The sequence below is a fragment of the Eretmochelys imbricata genome, chromosome 2, assembly GCF_965152235.1.
Source record: "Eretmochelys imbricata isolate rEreImb1 chromosome 2, rEreImb1.hap1, whole genome shotgun sequence".
NCBI lineage: Eukaryota > Metazoa > Chordata > Testudines > Cheloniidae > Eretmochelys > Eretmochelys imbricata.
The window spans coordinates 118,920,788-118,937,843 of NC_135573.1; the positions used below are offsets into that span (position 1 = coordinate 118,920,788).

General features: G+C 42.4%; 1 protein-coding gene across 2 annotated transcripts in view; it reads left to right on the plus strand.

The window, feature by feature from the left end:
- The window catches only part of SLC22A23 (solute carrier family 22 member 23), a 169,434-nt gene extending 153,959 nt beyond the window's left edge, over positions 1-15,475 (plus strand). For both annotated transcript variants that reach the window (XM_077809135.1, XM_077809136.1), the window contains 3 exons: positions 3,193-3,225; positions 3,918-4,041; positions 15,127-15,475. In XM_077809135.1, coding sequence (XP_077665261.1) covers positions 3,193-3,225; positions 3,918-4,041; positions 15,127-15,475 — 506 coding nt within the window. The remainder of the gene's footprint in view (positions 1-3,192; positions 3,226-3,917; positions 4,042-15,126) is intronic.
- The last annotated feature ends 1,581 nt before the right edge of the window (positions 15,476-17,056 follow it).

Consider the following 17,056-nt stretch of genomic DNA (forward strand, 5'->3'; position numbering starts at 1 on the left):
CTTCGGCCGGGCCGTGCGGCTGTCAGTTCTGCTACTCTGAGTGGCATGGTAAGGGGGTGGGGAGCGAGGGGGTTGGATAAGGAGCAGGGGGTCTCGGGGGTAGTCAGGGGACAGGGAGCGGGGGGTTGGATGGGGGTGGGGTCCTGGGGGCGGCAGTTAGGGGAGGGGGGTCCCAGGAGGTGGCGGTCAGGGGACAAGGAGAAGGGGGGGTTGGATGGGTCAGAGGTTCTGAGGGGGGCAGTGAGGGTGCGGATAGGTGGTGGGGGCCAGGCTGTTTGGGGAGGCACAGCCTTCCCTACCCGGCCCTCCATACAATTTCAGAACCCCGATGTGGCCCTCAGGCCAAAAAGTTTGCCCACCTGTGTCTTAAGAGAATTCATGGAAATGACATACAAGTTTTACCAGATTCTTTTTTCTCCAAGGAGGCTGCAAAGGAAATTAGTTTCCCATTCTTGGTTCCTTCTCTTTCTCAGATTTTCTGACATGCAATGAGTATGCTTAGGAAGTTGAATTGATTGATGGCAGAGTCCCAAAATTCCCATCCTCTTATAATTGCAAAAGAGGCAGTCTCTATCGGAGACAAGAACAGTATATTCCAAGTCTGTGGGTCAATGCTGGGTGGGTTCAGGTTGTTTCTGGTTTTGCCACTCTTCTAAAAATAGTAAAAAAAAAAAAAAAAAAAAAAAAGAAGGGCAAGTATCTGAACATCTGTCAAATTGCCTTTTGGAGAAAAAGCCAGAGGGGAACATGTCTCACTACTATAAAGTTAGTGGGAATAGTCCTAATCAAACTGGAGGTGTGTTCTCTGTCTCCTCCCTACCTCTTGGTAAATTTGTGTGGCCACACATATGCAATACACAGTTAGCAGTGTAATTAAGAAATATGTATAGCACATGCATGTGTCTAAGTAATTATTGTCACACTGCCTGCTATGGAACACAGCTAAGAACAGCAATCTCAGGTCAGACTGACAGAATACAGGGCATATACCCTAAACCGGTGGATTAGTCTGTCATAAGACTTAATCAAGCCAGTAACAAAAATGTGTTTCCAAAATACTGTACTGCTTATTATGAAGCCAAAGATAGTTCCCTTCAGGCCCTCTAGCCCCTCATGCACCAACCAGACTACTATGGTAAATGATTATTAAAACCAAAAATCGTATGTATTAACTTCCTCCAGTTCCAGAAAACCAGACACCTGCCTGAGGTCAATATATACTTCAGGATCTTACCAAATACCACACTATAGTCAATCTTTAGTAAAGTAACTAAAGATTTTTTTAATACACAAAGAAGAGTTATTAAATGGTTAAAGTGAATCACATACATTGCAGATGATGGCAGAGTTTATAGATCAGGAGAATAGCAGTGATGTTAAATCTGCTAGCTTGCAGTAAGTTTTCCTGGATCACCCAAAAGATTGGGGGTCCTCAGTCCATGTTCAAAGCTTCCCTTTGTTAGAAATCATAGTCCAGAGACGTGGAGCAGGCAAGAGGCAAGGATGTGATATCACAGTCTCAAATTTATACTCCCCAGTCCATGTACCTGGAAGGTTACTGGCACAAACATGGGAGTCAGGAATCACATGTTCTGTGTGCCCCTGCTGAGTCATGACGCATCCATTGTCTACATATTCTCTGAGGCGTGAGGAAGGGGCCCATCGGAAGAGTTGATTTCCCTTAATGGCCCATCAACCATGGCTCACTGGTCTTGATGTAAATCTGTTCTTGTGGGTGTTACCCAGGAACACATGTTGAGATACAAACACATAGCAAAGATTCATACAATGAATACAAAGATTCACATATAATGGTAATACATGTGTATAAACAGGGTAACCATTGTTCAACAGATTACAACTTTTCCAGTGATACCTTACAAGGCGTGCTTTGCATAAGATTTATCACAATTGTGCACCAGCGTTGATACATCAGTGGTTGCAACAGTGTCAATACATGAGTGGTGATACCAAAACATAGTCATCTTCCTTTTTATACAGTGTCACAATAATACTCTGCATAACGATGAACTACAAAAAGCATGCCTTTGAAGAAACAGAATTATGGTAGCTAGATTACAACTATTTCTAAATTATGTTTGTTCTGCTGTGTTCCATTCTGAAACTTGAAGATGGACATAGAGAATTAATGAGAAGCTTTCTGTCATGCCCATGTTAAAACATTCTGTTCCCAGCTGCTGAGGGCAACCGAAAGTCAACACGAGGTGCAACTTATTGTCATTGATGCACTTCTTAACATACTGGGTTTTTCAGATGTGCCCTCATCATATACAGTTTGCCCTTTGTCCCCCTCCCATTTCTAAAAACTGCCCATACAAAAGTAGGAGGAAAAGGCAGCCCTGAACTCTGGAACAGCTTGTATCCTTCTACTGCGGTCTGTCCCCCTCCATCACATCCCACCATCACTCCTTATAGGCAGCTAGGCAATGGTGTGAAGAGAAATGAATGGCCATGCTGTCTGTGTAATTTGTTAAAGGGTGTGTGTGTGTCGTAAGACCTCTGACAGAGGGATCTCCTTCCAGATTTCAGGGTTTCTCCTGAGTCAGAACTTCTTTAAGCTCTCTGGAGTAACCCAGCTGCTGGGATGTTCTGCCAGGCTCGCATAACTATTGTTCCGCTTTTTATGTAGCATTACTTAGCGCCGCGTGGGAACGTGGGCCAAAAAGCAGCTTGTGAATAATTTTAAACACTGTAAACTCACTTTGGATTTTGGCAAGGGAAAAATATGTGTTTTAGCAACGCAGGGATGCTGATTGTAATGGTTTCCTTCTCTAACTAAAGCCCCTGTGGCCATTCCCTGAGGGTTACAGCAAAGCTTGACTGCAGTTTCTTTTCCTCCTTTATTACCAACAAAGAGACTTTTGTTTAATTTCAGTGCTAATTCTGGGTCTTTTCAAATGATTTACCACTGTGCGTTTATTATCATCATCTCATTAGAATTCTATCCTCCAGTTGGGAATAGGCCTGGAAATTGCATGCCATGTCAAACTGGTTTTGAAAGACTATTGCAATCCACTCATGATACTGAAAGGAAAGTTTATGGGGAGGAGGTGGAGGGCTGTAGTTTGGTTTGGTATGCGGGGGAGGGTGTTGTGTGTTTGTTTTTCACTTTGAATAAATCACATATTTAACTCTCTCTCTCCCTTTTTAATTTATCTTTTGCGGATCCAGTGATTGGAAAATATAGTCAACTTCCAGGCTCAGGTACTGTTTACTAATGTCTATGCAGTGTTTTAGAACTGCTTGCACTCTGACTGGGTGTATCTGAAAGGCCAGAGTCGCTAAGGATACAGAGCCTGAATGCAGTAACTGCTAGTGTTCATGTGCAAGGTTGCTGTTGAGCTCAATGTCCTAGGGCTCTTCTTGTAGAGCTGATTGCTTATTTTTACAGCTCCTGTTCAATGCACCTGTGGCTCTGGTCAGTTGCAGCATAAGGATTTTTTCTGCAGGTCTGTGGTAGAGATGAGAACATTTTATTTATATCTTCCTCTATTGCAACATCTGCAATGTCTCAACCACAGAATTGTACTAGGTCATGATTAATTCTGGTTGTCTCCATATGGCTACCAGATTTGGGTGGGAAGTGTCCAGTGCCTGAAAAATTGTTTGGAGACATTTCTTGAGCTTTACCTCTTTGTGATGGCTGTTGATAACAAAGTTGGAGATTGTTTTTACTGCATATTTTTTGGCAATATGTTAACGACATTTTTATTTATGTTTTGGGTAGTTGGTACAGGGCTTATTAAATATTGATTTAAATAAACGTTGGGGGAGGAGACTCAAACTTGCATCTAAGGTGAATGAGTGACTTAATATGGTATTCTTGTTTTATTTCTTGGGGACTATATACTGATTTTGCTGAGCTCAATTTCCATGTGCATGTGTCTGTCTAACAGGTATGAGTGACAGCGTCAAAGACAAATTTTCTACTGCATTTTCCATTGTGGGTATGTTTTCTTCGCATGCTGTTGGAAGTCTTAGTGTTTTCTTCTGTGCTGAAATCACACCAACAGTAATAAGGTAAGACATCCAAACTTCCCATGTTGGGGTGGGAACCAGTTCAGATGTCCTTACTTTATTAATAATTTATTGTGTAATGCAAACTTTTATTTATGCAAGGTGAAATCTCTAATAATCTGATACTCTGGGACAATGGACTCTGGGATGTTCTGTAGTTTGAGCAGTCTCTTGGGAGCTACTTTGCATATAAATAAAGAGAGTTTTATTTACATCGCTTCAGACAGTTTCACCCTTTCTCCCATCATGATAATTCAATATTTTAATTAACAACTTGGATGTTGGAATGAAGAGAATGCTTATAAAATTTGCAGATGACACCAAGCTGGGAGAGGTTGAAAGCACTTTGGGGGACATGATTAGAATTCAAAAATATCTTGATAAATTGGACAATTGGTCTGACATCAAAACATAGGAAGGAAAAATCAAACACGCACATACAAAATGGAAATAACTGGCTAGCCAGTAGTATTGCAGAAAAGGATCTGGGGGTTCTCCATGTCCATCAAGGGTAGGACAAGAAGTAATCATCTCTGTTTGCAGCAAGGAAGATTTAGGTTAGATATTAGGGAAACATTTCTAATTATAAGGATTGTTAAGTACTGGAATAGGTTATCGAGGGAGGCTGTGGAATCCCCATCATTGGAGGTTTTAAAGAACAGGTTAGACAAACAACTTGGTGTGGGTATATTTTATCCTGACTCAACATGGGGGGATTGGCTAGATGACCTCTTGAAGTGCCTTCCAGCCTTACTTGTCTATGATTCCTTAATTATCAACAATACTTTTTACATTAAGAATCGCATGAGGCATTGTAGCTAAATTTGGTTTGATCTCCAGTTCTTCCACTGTGTTGTGCTTCAGTTTTCTTGCAGGCTGTGAAATGACTGTGTGCATGCTAAAAAGGGAAGCCTGTGCTTACGTGCTTTGCTTAATTGGAGTGTAACCATTAAAATTATGCTGTTGTCACTTGGTTTAATAAAAAGTACCTCTCAGTATCCCCAGGGGTTTGTGAAAGTAGTAAATGCATGCATGCATAGGTGCCAACTTTTACTTTTCCCCGGGGTGCTCCACATCCTCTGAGGCCCCGCTCGCACTCTGCCCCCTCCCTGAGGCCCCACCTTCGCTCTGCCTCTTCCCACCCTTCTGCACCTCCTTCCCCCAAAGCCCTGCCATCACGCCACCTCTTCCCGCTCCCACTCCACCCCCTCCCCGAGGCCCCTGCCTGCCCGTCGCTTGCTGGTCTCTGCCTCCACCCTATTCCGAGCTGCTGGTGGGTGCTGAGCATCCACTGTTTTTTTTCCATGGCCCTGGAGAACCCACGAGTCGGCGCCTATGCATGCATTTCAAGTCTGCACCCAGGGCGTTGAGAGAGAAGTTTATGTCTGGCCCTGTGTGAGTGTTCTAAAGGGGGGAATAGGCACAAGCAGCCCTGCTTCTGTCCAGTGAAAGCTTCAGCCAAAATTCAGTGACAGGTTGGTGAAGAAAAAGGGGGCGGGGGGGAACCAGTACAGCTAGCAGTGATAACAGCCCCAGAGGTGATGTCAATGGAACTGCACCTTTCAAAGGTGTATCATTTCCCTCTGCATTCATCCCCTCTCCTCCAGCACAAGTGGTAGCATTATGCCTTTCAAAGGCCGTTTAGTGGTCTGCCTCTTCCCTCACCTCCTCAACACAGGCCTATCTTAAAGGAGTCAAATAATTTGCCCTAAATATGGCCCTTGATATCCTGGATAATAGTGAAAATGGGAAGTTTCCCAGCCCTTTCTTTGCAATATCAGTTTTCCATTTTATTTATTCACTTCTCTTCTTACAGCATAATCTCATGCACTGGTCATACACTGCATTTGTACATTCTGGATAACAGTTGAAATAGTGCCAAAATGATTTAGGTGCTTTAGGTCCCATTGACTTTCAATTGGATTCAGGCTCTTTAAAAAGGGAAGGTGGGGAGGGGGGTGGGGGGAGAGAGAGAGAGAGAGAGAGAGAGAAAACTTTCCAAAGTGAAATGTCCTTACAATATTTTGTCATCTGTGTAGCAAAGGGTCAAACCTTTCTTTTGTTTAACTCAGTGTTGTTTTTTCCAGCTGTGTGGCGTGAGGTACATATTTCACAAATTACATCATTTTGCAGGGGAAGCTGTTGGTTGTAGAGAAGAGAGTGTAAGCTAGTTTGAATCATTACTAGCTTTTGCTTGCTAAGCAAAACTCACCTTTCATTTGCTATCATAACTATGAAAGGGTTATTTTAGGACATCATTCCAATAGGTTGTGTTCTCTAGTTAGCTTTTCCTAAATTACAGATGAAAACATTTGTACCTTAGTTATTTTTCTCACAAGAGATGATAAAGTGGAAAAGATTTTCTAGTTAGTCATGAAATTAAAAATTTAAAGGGACACATCAACATGTAATCAAATGCAGTTGTTGGGTTTTTTAATTGTTTCAGGAATTGTGACTGTTTTTTGACTCTCTGATGATTTTTATGGTTTTACAATAGATTTTTCTTTTTTTAAATTTTCTCCCTGTTATGTGAAAGAACTAAACAGAGAGGAAACTGACCAACTGAATGACTAACCAGAAGAAACAGCTAAATGTTGTCAAATGGACAAAGCAAACCAAAAATGTCCTTTTCCTCTAATCCCACACCAAAGGTTCTTAAGCAAAGTAAGCAGTCATGGGATAAGTGGAAATGTCCTCTCAGGGATCAGTAACTGGTTAAAAGACAGGGAACAAAGGATAGGAATAACTGGCCAGTGTAGAGAGGTAAATAGCAGGGTCCCCCAAAGATCTGTACTGGGACCTGTGCTGTTCAATGTATTCATAAATGATCTGGAAAAGGGTGTGAACAGTGACACGGCAAAATTGGCAGATGATACAAAATTACCCAAGAAAGTTAAACCCAAAGATGACTGTGAAAAGAGATATCACAAAACTGGGTGACAGGGCAACAAAATGGCAGATGAAATTCAGTGTTGATCTGTGCAAAGTAGCACACACTGGAAAACATAATCCCAACTACACATACAAAATCAGCTGTTACTACTCAAGAAACAAATCTTGGAATCATCATGGATAGTTCTCTGAAAACATCTACTCAGTGTGCAGTGGCAGTCAAAAAAGCTAACAAAATGTTATGAACTAGTAGGGAAGGGATAGATAATAAAACAGAAAATATCATAATGCCACTACATAAATCTATGGTACACCCACACCTTGAACACTGTGTGTGCAGTTCTTGTCACTCCAGCTCAAAAAAGATAAATTAGAATTGGAAAAGATACAGAAAAGGGCAACAAAAAATGATTAGGGGGATGTAACAGCTTCCATATGAGGAAGGATTAAAAAGATTTGGACTGTCCAGCTTGGAAAAGAGATGACTGAGGGAGGATATGATAGAGGTCTAATAAATCATGAATAATGTGGAGAAAGTTAATAAGGAAGTGTATTGACCCCTACAGATAACACAAGAAGCAGGGGTCACCCAATGAAATTAATAGGCAGCAGGTTTAAAACAAGAGGAAGTATTTCTTCACACAGTGTGCAGCCAACCTGTGGAACTCGTTGCCAGGGGATGTTGTGAAGGCCAAAACTATCCCAGGGTTAAAAAAATAATTAGATAAGTTTATGGAGAATAGATACATCAATGGCTATTAGCCAAGGTGGTCAGGGATGCAACCCTCATGCTCTGGGTCTGACTGCCAGAAGCTGGGACTGGACAGTTCTGTCCATTCCCTCTGACGCATCTGGCACTGACCACTGTCAGCTGACAGGATGCTGGATGGACTGTTGTTCTGAGCCAGTATGACCGTTCTTATATTCTTAGCACATTTCAGACAGAAGTATGATTGCTAAGCTGATGATATGCCTTTGCTCAGGTGTCATGAAATAGGCATCTGGCCATTTCTCCCTCATGCCCTTTACAGGGCAATTGTCTTTATGAAATACCACCCATAATGCATTGCAATTTGGCAAAGCATCTTATTTTCAGGACTTGACCTATATTCAACTGATGTTCCAATCAGAGTCTTGTGGGAGGGCATAGTAAGGGAATTGGGGGAGTCATTGGGTTTTTCAAATTCTTTATTCATATTTTGTTTGTGAGGAAAAATAATATCAATATTAAGGTGCTTACAAGTAGATTGGCTGTTGTATGATTGCTACCATGACAATCAATAGCATTTCCCAACACTTCTACACTGTTTTCAATAAGCAAAAGGTTGTTTTTGAATAACCCCAACATCAGGTTCCAAGAATTTATCTTTTCCTGCTAGAATCTACAATATATGTTTCAGAGACCTAAAGGCTCTCAGGAATAACACAAATATTTATTGTTGAGATCCTTATTACCCTGACATGTTAATGCTGGTCAGCCCTGATTCATCGTTAAAGAGTTCTAATTCCTTGTGCCAAAGAGTTCATTTAAAAAGCTCCTTTCCAACACTGAACTGAAGCACTAAATGAAGCTGATAATCCTCCTCCAATAAGCATGATGACAGAGCCACTGAGGGTTGCGCTACTTACCAAAGAGACCAAGGTTTTAGAAAGGAGTTGATTGGGAGACTGTTTTGTTTTCTCCTTTCTTTCCCTCCCCTGCCAGTTTCTAAAAGGGGGAGAACAGTAGACCCCTGAGGATAGGGAGTAACTACGTATTGCTTGGCCTTGGCATTGCTAATACCACTTTCCCTCTCCTTACTGATAGCAACAGTGAAGAGAAAAGGTATGTGGGAGGAACAGTGGGGATTTTAGCCATCAGCCACTGTCCACTGATGGCTCTAACTAAAGTAAATTCCCACTGGAGATTAGGGGAGTGGAGATTGCTGAGGTTAAAATCAAATAATCACATCAGGATTTTAAATCACAGCACTTCACACAGTGGAGTAAGACTGGGGCTCTAAGGCACAACTGCAATACAAATAAATAATCTTTTCAATAATTGAAGGGGTTTTTGACCCATTGTCACATCAGACCACTTGCATTAGAAAGGGTCAAATACTTGAGAAAAACTAAGGTGGGATTAAAATTGCTCTTTTGTGCTTCTAAATATTAGAGAGAGGTGCAAGCCATATTCCTGGATTTAGTTTCACTTCAGTGAAGAATTTCTGAGATAATATTTTGCTATTGTTATTTTAAACTCTTATTAGTAAAGTGTTCTGGTGATGTTTAAAGCTCTAGTAGACCAGAAAAAGTTCTAAAATATGAATAGGGAAACCTTTAAAGACTACCAATTTTGAACCAGGCTCTTTCAACGTTTGCACCATTGAGGATTACAAGAGCAGTTTTACAGTCTTATAAATGATCCTCTTGTACTATTCTCGCTCTTATTAGCTTACATAAATGTGAGCAAAGCCTATTCTCTAGTGGTAACACAGAGAATGGCAGAAGTCAAATACAGTAGCTGCTTTCTTAAGATCTGATATGCTGTAATGTAATCTTTGGAGGATATACATTAATTAAGACTGAAAAAGCCACATGAGGAAGCTATTTTACAAATTGAGAAATTGAGGGAGAGGTTTGATTTGTCCAAGGTGTTGCAGTGTGTCCATTTCAGACGCCCAAACCACAGCTTGAAACATTAGGCCGTAGTCTATTAATATTCAATATGTTAGAGAAAACTGAAACAAAAAACTGCACCATCACATCTCAGGAAACTTCTTGAGTGAGGAAGAACAATATCTAGGAATTGAGCACCCCAGAAAAGTTCTAAATCCTGCCTGCTGTCACACCACGCATGAGAAAGAAAAGTGAACTGCAGAAGTGCACTGCACTTTTAAACAGAGTTGTTTCATTGCTTCACTCATGCGCGTCTATTGTACATGTCAGCAAGGAAAACATCTGCAAATGTTGAACTGACATTATTTTAGATTATAAAAAAATGCAGCAAAAAATAAATAGTATAGTGTTTTCTAGCACTGATAGTGCTCCCTGATTTTTTCTAGTATACATAGTGCAACCTACAGTGAGAGAATATCTCTCTGACTTCACCTACAGTGCTACTTGACATACAGTGAACCTAAAATTGTTCCTTCTCCCTTAGTTTTCCTTGCAGTGCATTTAAATTCCTCATTTAAATGCCTTTAAAATCCAGGTGAGCATTTTTTTTTCCCAGTCTTTGACGTACAATACTGAATAGATGACGGGTTCTCCAATTGGGGGTCATGACCCTTCAGGGGGTCGTGAGGTGGTTCTGTGGGGCTCACGAGCTGTCAGCCTTGAGCCCACATTAAATTACATTTTAATTAACTCCCTTGTTTTTAACTGGGGGGGAGGGCGCGGCATGGCGTCACACTCAGAGGCTTCCCATGTGAAAGGGGTCACCAATACAAAAAGTTTGAGAACCACTGACTCTGTGGACCTGATTCCCCATTGCCCGGCCCCTAGCGTAGTCATGTGCACCAGTACAAAATGAGCATATCATGCTGCTGTGGTAGAATTTTACACTCTCTTTGCACTAATGTAAATGACTGCACAATGTCCAGGGCAAAGGAGAATCAGCTCTTTGTCACTATTGCACCAGTTTGGGGTGTGGTCCTGCTAATACGTCTGCATTTGAATACCTAGTCCTATGGGACTACCCATGCGAGTATAAATTCAGAAAGTTACTTAAATGTGACAGGGGGGATTTAATTGCAGAAACAATAGATTTAGGTAGGTTTTAATTTTTCAGTGAAAAGTTGGCTAAAGCTTAATATCCAGACTCCAAAATTTCTACTACCAACACAAAATCCAGTAAACCCTGCAAAAATCCAGTTTCTTCTATAAAAGCCTGGGAAAATCAATCTTTGTCTCTGTAAAGTGAAAGGTAGATAATTAAACATTGCAAGGAGGGAATTGCTTTGCTCTTGTATGCTGGTCTGAGCAGAATATTTTTGGTGTCCTACACTTCCTGCACTTAAGCAGCCAAGCTGTAAATCCATGGATACTGAAAAGATCCGGGATATGGGGATTAGCTTTTGAGCAAGATGGCTGGTGGTCAGAGAAAATCTAGAAGTCAGAGATTTGTAGTGCTGGGTTTGATTTATATCATAGAGTATAACCTATATAATGGTAATAAAAAAGTAGCAGTGCAGATTATCACCAAATTTGAAGTTTTAGTTGTGTGGAAAAGGGAGGAAGTTGAGCACGGGGAGGACTGGAACATGTTGACTCACAGGAAAGTACTGTCTGTGCACCAAGGACACAGAATTTAAATGTAATGGGGCAGTATGCAGGTATCAGGCCTTGAAAGGGTACCACAGAGAGTGTTATGGGTCCTGAGATCATCATGCTGCTGCAGTAGTGGAGTGACACAGACACAGAAGCTGTGGCTGACAGGTGACTGAGTTCTGTGCTGAGAGTGAGGGTCCAGGAGCACAGCAGAGAAAAGTGCAAAAGAAAATGGGAGTTACTGGGAAACCTGCTACTGGGTTTCAGGGTAGGGGAGAGATGAGCCCTATCCAGTAGCCTGAGGGAGAACCTAAAGTTGTTGTTGCTGCACTGAGGACCCATTGTAAGGTGAAACCAGTCCTGGGAACAACTGTTAAGGGTCAAAGCTGCTGTTAGAGAAAAGTGCCTGAGGGAATCCATCTGCATCTGGAACAGCCATTCTACCTAGACTGTAGGGCTGGAATTTTCAAAGGGGCCCAAGGGGTTAGTTCTGATTTGCAGGCATGCTGAGCATTCACAGCTGCACTTGAAGTCAGTGGGAGCTGTGCTCTGAAGATATGAAGTGCTATGTAAGGATAAGTACTCTGAAAGATCAGGTCCTAAATGTCTCAGATTGGGCAACCAAAATTAGTGTATACTTTTGATCTTAATCTCTCTGCATAGGTGGCAGCCCCCCTATCAGCTCCCCCTCCTCCCCATGCCTCCTGCCCGCCGCAATCAGCTGTTTCACAGCATACAGGAGGTTCTGGGGGGCGGGGGGAGCGGAACTGGGCAGGCAGAGGCGGAGCGGGAGGTGGGAAGAGGTGGGGGAGGAAGAGGCGTGGTGGGGGTGGGGCCTTGAGGGAAGGGGTGGAGTGGGGGCAGGGCCTGGGGCAGAGCTGGGGGTCCAGCACCCCCCAGCACATTGGAAAGTCGGCACCTGTGTCTCTCTGTGCCATAATTCCCCATCACTAAAATGAGGATAATGATCCCCCCCGCCCCACCTCAAAAGGGTGTTGTGGTTTATTTTCACAACATTTAATGTTTGTGGAGCCCTCAGATAGCATTGTGATGAGCACCATAGAAAAGCCTATGAGGACATTTAAAATTGACTCCAGAGCTGGGTTTGAATAGGGAGAAGTGGTCCATACATTGAACAGTGAAGAGAAAACAAAATTTTGAAGAGCTGCTCATTCAGTGAACACCATCATTCTGTGCACTGAGTGAGGCAGGGATCCTGTGAAAACAATAAAATGTGATCATGTAATTCATGACTGTATCGTAATGTTTACACAAAAGGGGACCGAATTAAGGTTGCCCAGGTAACTTTAATTCTGATATTTCCTAACTTTTTTGAGTACTTGACTTTGCAACCTAAATAGGGTTTATTTTACGGTGTTTTTGTGTGTGTAATCTAAGGGCACCTCTACACCAAAAACTTAAGTGGAGTTATATTAGGTCAATTTACAGTCACTGGTGCATGTCTACACTACCCTCCTTGGATCAATGGTGTGTGTCCTCACCAGGAGCTCTTCCACCGACCTAAGAGGGGCAGTGTGGAGAGCTGAGAGCCTGGTCTCTCAGCTCTGCTGGTAGCTCCCTGCTGGAAGCCTGGCTGCCCCATAGGCTCCTGGGCTCCCAGCAGACTGCTCCCCACCCCGGCTCCCTGTTCCCTGCCGGGAGTGTGGTCCGGCTGCCCAGGGCTTCTCGCCCCAACTCCCAGGCTGGAGAGCGGGGCTCTAGCTGGAACTGTGAAACTGTCAAGAGAGCTAACAGCTAATGTAAGTAATGCAGTGTCTACACAGACAATGTCGCCCTAACTACACCGACGTAAGCGCTACGCCTCTCATGGAGGTAGAGTTATGATGTCAGTGTAGTAGGGCACTTACATCAGCGGGTTAAGGCTGTAGTGTAGACACTGACATATTTAAGTCGACGTAAGCTGCCTTACATCGATCTAACAGTATCGTGTAGACCAGGCCTAAGTATATGCCAGTGTTCGTTATAGTGTAATGAATTATTTATAACAATGGTTTGGCCTAATAAATGCACCTTTTTGTAATCTCAGAACATTTCAGAAATGCTAATTAACTTTCACAACACCTTTGGTAGGTATTATCTCCATGTTTCAGATAACATTGCTCTGCCTCAGCTTCCCTACGTGACTCGTCCAAAACCACACAGTCAGGAACAACTCTTGACTTCCTGTCCTCTGTTCTGACCACTAGACAGTGCTCTTTTTTTAAAAAAATCTACATTTTCTGACTGTCCCAAAGTATTTGCATCCAACAGCACAGCGCTTTATAGAAGAGGGATTTCAGAACCTCTTATAGCAGATCAAATCTAATATCGTGTCTCCATCAGTGGCCCATGTAAAATACGGCAGAGGCAGCAAAAGCCCCCCCTACACTGAATAATGCACCTGTTATTTGTTACTGGGCTTCCTTTGGTCTTCTCTAAACTAGAGATATTTATCATGCTAAGGGAAGTGTGGTTTCCATAGCATGATTGGACATATCTGCATGGGGGAAATTTCTACAGAATTGTCTACACACACAAGTTTTACCACTTTAATTATAAGGGGTACAGCTTCACCACCCCACCCCCTTTGTGTGGACAAAGTTATGCTGGTATAAAGGTATTTTTCTATAGTAGATTTCAAACTGCTTTACAAAGGAGGTCACTATAGAGTCATAGACTTCTTGCCAGAAGGGACCATCAAATCATCTTGATTGACCTGTACATCTCAAGCCACTAACCCTGCCCAGTTGTCACTACAATGATCTGTATAACCTGCATTAGACTGAATTATTCCAGCTTTCCAGATACTATTGTGTGCCATAGGCAGAGAATAGAGGGACTGAGGTGCTCCAGTGCCTGAGGCTCCTGCAATGGCAGGGAACTGATTGGTGAGATACAATTATCCCCATTGTACAGATGAGGAGCCTGAGACATGGAGAAGTTAAGTGAAGTTCCCAAAATCACCCAGCAGACCAGTGGCAAAGCCAGGACTAGACTCTTCCCTTGTGGGATTGGGAATAAACAATCCGAGACTAAAGCAATTTATAGCCGTATAACTGCATCCCTGCTAGGAGCCATACCTGTCAAACTATTTCAGTCAACAGTCCCCCCTCCCCCTCCTGTCCCCCCTACAAAACCAGTACCATAACTGTGCGTAATCAGGCCTGTTTTTAAAATAATTTACAGTCACAGTGTAGACTAAGTATAGATTGGCCTGACCCACTTTTAATGAAACGCTGTCAAGATCACATTGGACTCTGGTTCTGTAAAAGCAGAGCGGGACTGCCTTAAATCATCTCATCAGGTCTACACAATGGCTCTAATAGGGTTAAAACCAGTTAGAAAATTTCCCCAGCACAGAGATGCCCATTGTGACCGTGCACAACAATGCTCCAGGTACTTGACATGGGTGTGAAACACGGCTTGGATTGGACTTGCTTTCAGTAGGGCCAAGTGTTAGTTTAGGCTGAACCATTTCAGCCTGCATCAGTTTAGTGACAGCGTGGGCAGCACTGAGTCGGTTCAGACTGAAGCCATTCAAGTAGTTCACCTGCTGCTGTCCCACAGTGCGCAGGAGACCTTTCAGAATCTGCTGGAACGCATCACGGCTGGGAGCTGCGCTGGGCATTGTAGCTCGGGTACCTGGAGAACGTTGCAAGTGAGACTGTTTGTAGCAGCTCTGGGGTGAACCTGGGCCAAAGGAGCAATGGGTCAAACATGAACATGGACGTGCTGAGCCATCTGCACTTCGTGCAGGGCAGTTCAGTTAGGAATGGATCAGGTGGCTGGTGTAGGCAAAGTCGTCAGGCTTTGAGAATGAGGATGTAAGCTTTGCTGACCTCTGCGGCCACTGCTTGTGTTTTTGTTTGGTTGGTTTTTGCGTTTTTTTTTTTCAAATACACAGCTGCTGTATTCTGTATGTGTTGAGACTGTTTGTCTTTGTAGGGGAGGTGGACTCGGACTTGTCCTGGCCAGTGCAGGCTTTGGTATGCTGACTGCACCTATAATGGAGCTTCATAACCAGAAAGGCTACTTTCTGCACCATGTGATCTTCGCCTGCTGTACGCTCATTTGCATCATCTGTATTCTCCTCTTGCCGGAGAGCAAGAACCAAAACCTGCCTGAGAATATACCAGACGGCGAACACTACACCAGGAAGCCCCTCCTGCCACACAAGAAAGGAGAGCAGCCCTTGCTTCTGACAAACTCTGAACTCAAGGATTACTCTGGCCTCCATGATTCGTCAGCTGTGGGCGATGGGGTGTCCGAGAATACCACTGCCAATGGGATGTAACTGGGCGGATTTTTTTATTTTATTTTATTTTTTTGGGACGAGCACTTTGGGTGGAGGTGTTTTGCATAGATTTGCAGACCAGTGATGGAACAGATGGATACATGGGGGAATTCAACTCTGCTGCTAAAGTCATTTATTGTAGGAATCTTCAACTGGTGTGCAAATTACTTTTGAAAAGGTTATGGGGGAAAATAACGCATCTGAGAAAAGAACTGGCCGGAGATAACCCTTCCAAACTTTCCTTTCCTGGAATTAAATGTTTGTATTTATTTTGATTATCATTTTAAAGAAGCACTTTACTCCCCTTTCCTTTCATTGATCACACGAATGAAGCCATCTTCTTTCAAGAGGTGCAGCCATTCCAAAAAGAGAAATGGTGTGATGTTTTCTGTTTCCATCTTTGTCTTTTGTGTTTTGTTAAAGGAAAGAGGTATCTCTGCTGCAAAGTTGAATCCACTGAAACTTACACTAGCGCAACATTAGCTCTGCCTGTCTAGAAAGTCAAATCCCCCAGGTTGCCTGCTCTGTTTGTACGAACAACACAAACCCTGTTGTGATTCAAACTCTGACTGCATTTGATTTAGCATTAATTAGGTTTTGATCGTGTTCCCATATGTATTTAAAAGTTATTTTCTAAATTAGAGTTGATTTTGTACTGTAGTTAAAGCAGTCAGCAAAATACTACACAAATTAGCTTAGTTTTTTTCAGTCGGGATCAGCCTTATACATTATCACAGTCAGCTCTTTTAGAGATTTCCTGCAAGTGATTAATAATAATATAAACAATGGAAATGTGTTCACCAACAGTGATAAAATTAGTTTTTACCAAGAATGGTTTTAATTAACAGGAGGTCCAGTATCTGTGTCCTAGTGATCCAGAGAATATTTCTGGTTAAAGGAGACAAAATGTAGGAGTATTGGTTACAATCTGAAACGCTTGCTCCAAAAGGGAGTTTAGCTGAATTTCCACGAGTACAAGAGCTGTGACATTGCATGCCCTGATTGTTTAAAGCCTGTTCTTATTTAAATGGATAAATATTTGAGTGACTATTAGAAGAAAAGGGAATGAATTGATTATTTAAATAAATACTGAAGATGAAAAAAAGAAAGGGCTGTTTAAAATGTTACTTAAGTAGAGGTCAAGAGCGCACTCCCTATGAAATGGGTCGTCTTTAATTATACATTTTAAAACCTCCTGTCCAAGCCAGAGTTGTAATTACTATATATTTTCCTGTCTCCTGTTTGCTATTTCTGACCCAAGAATGTGCTCTTGTAGACTCTCCCTTTAAAAAAAACAAACAAAAACACTATAGGATGACTTGTTTGATTAAAGTAATTTAAAATGCCTCTGCTTAGTAAAGTAAGAAGCAAATCGTTCATTTATTGTAAAGATGGCTTCTTGATAATAGCCAGGTGACCTCCTCCTTCCACTCCCCAAGCCAGCAACAGATTTGCATTGGCCATCAGATTTTGATTCTTGCTGTGTGAATGTCTTAAGGATCTAGTTAATACAAGGACATTCTGAGCTTAAAAGCGCTTTTGTATCATTGTGAACAATACCCCCACCGCTACCTTCCTTGC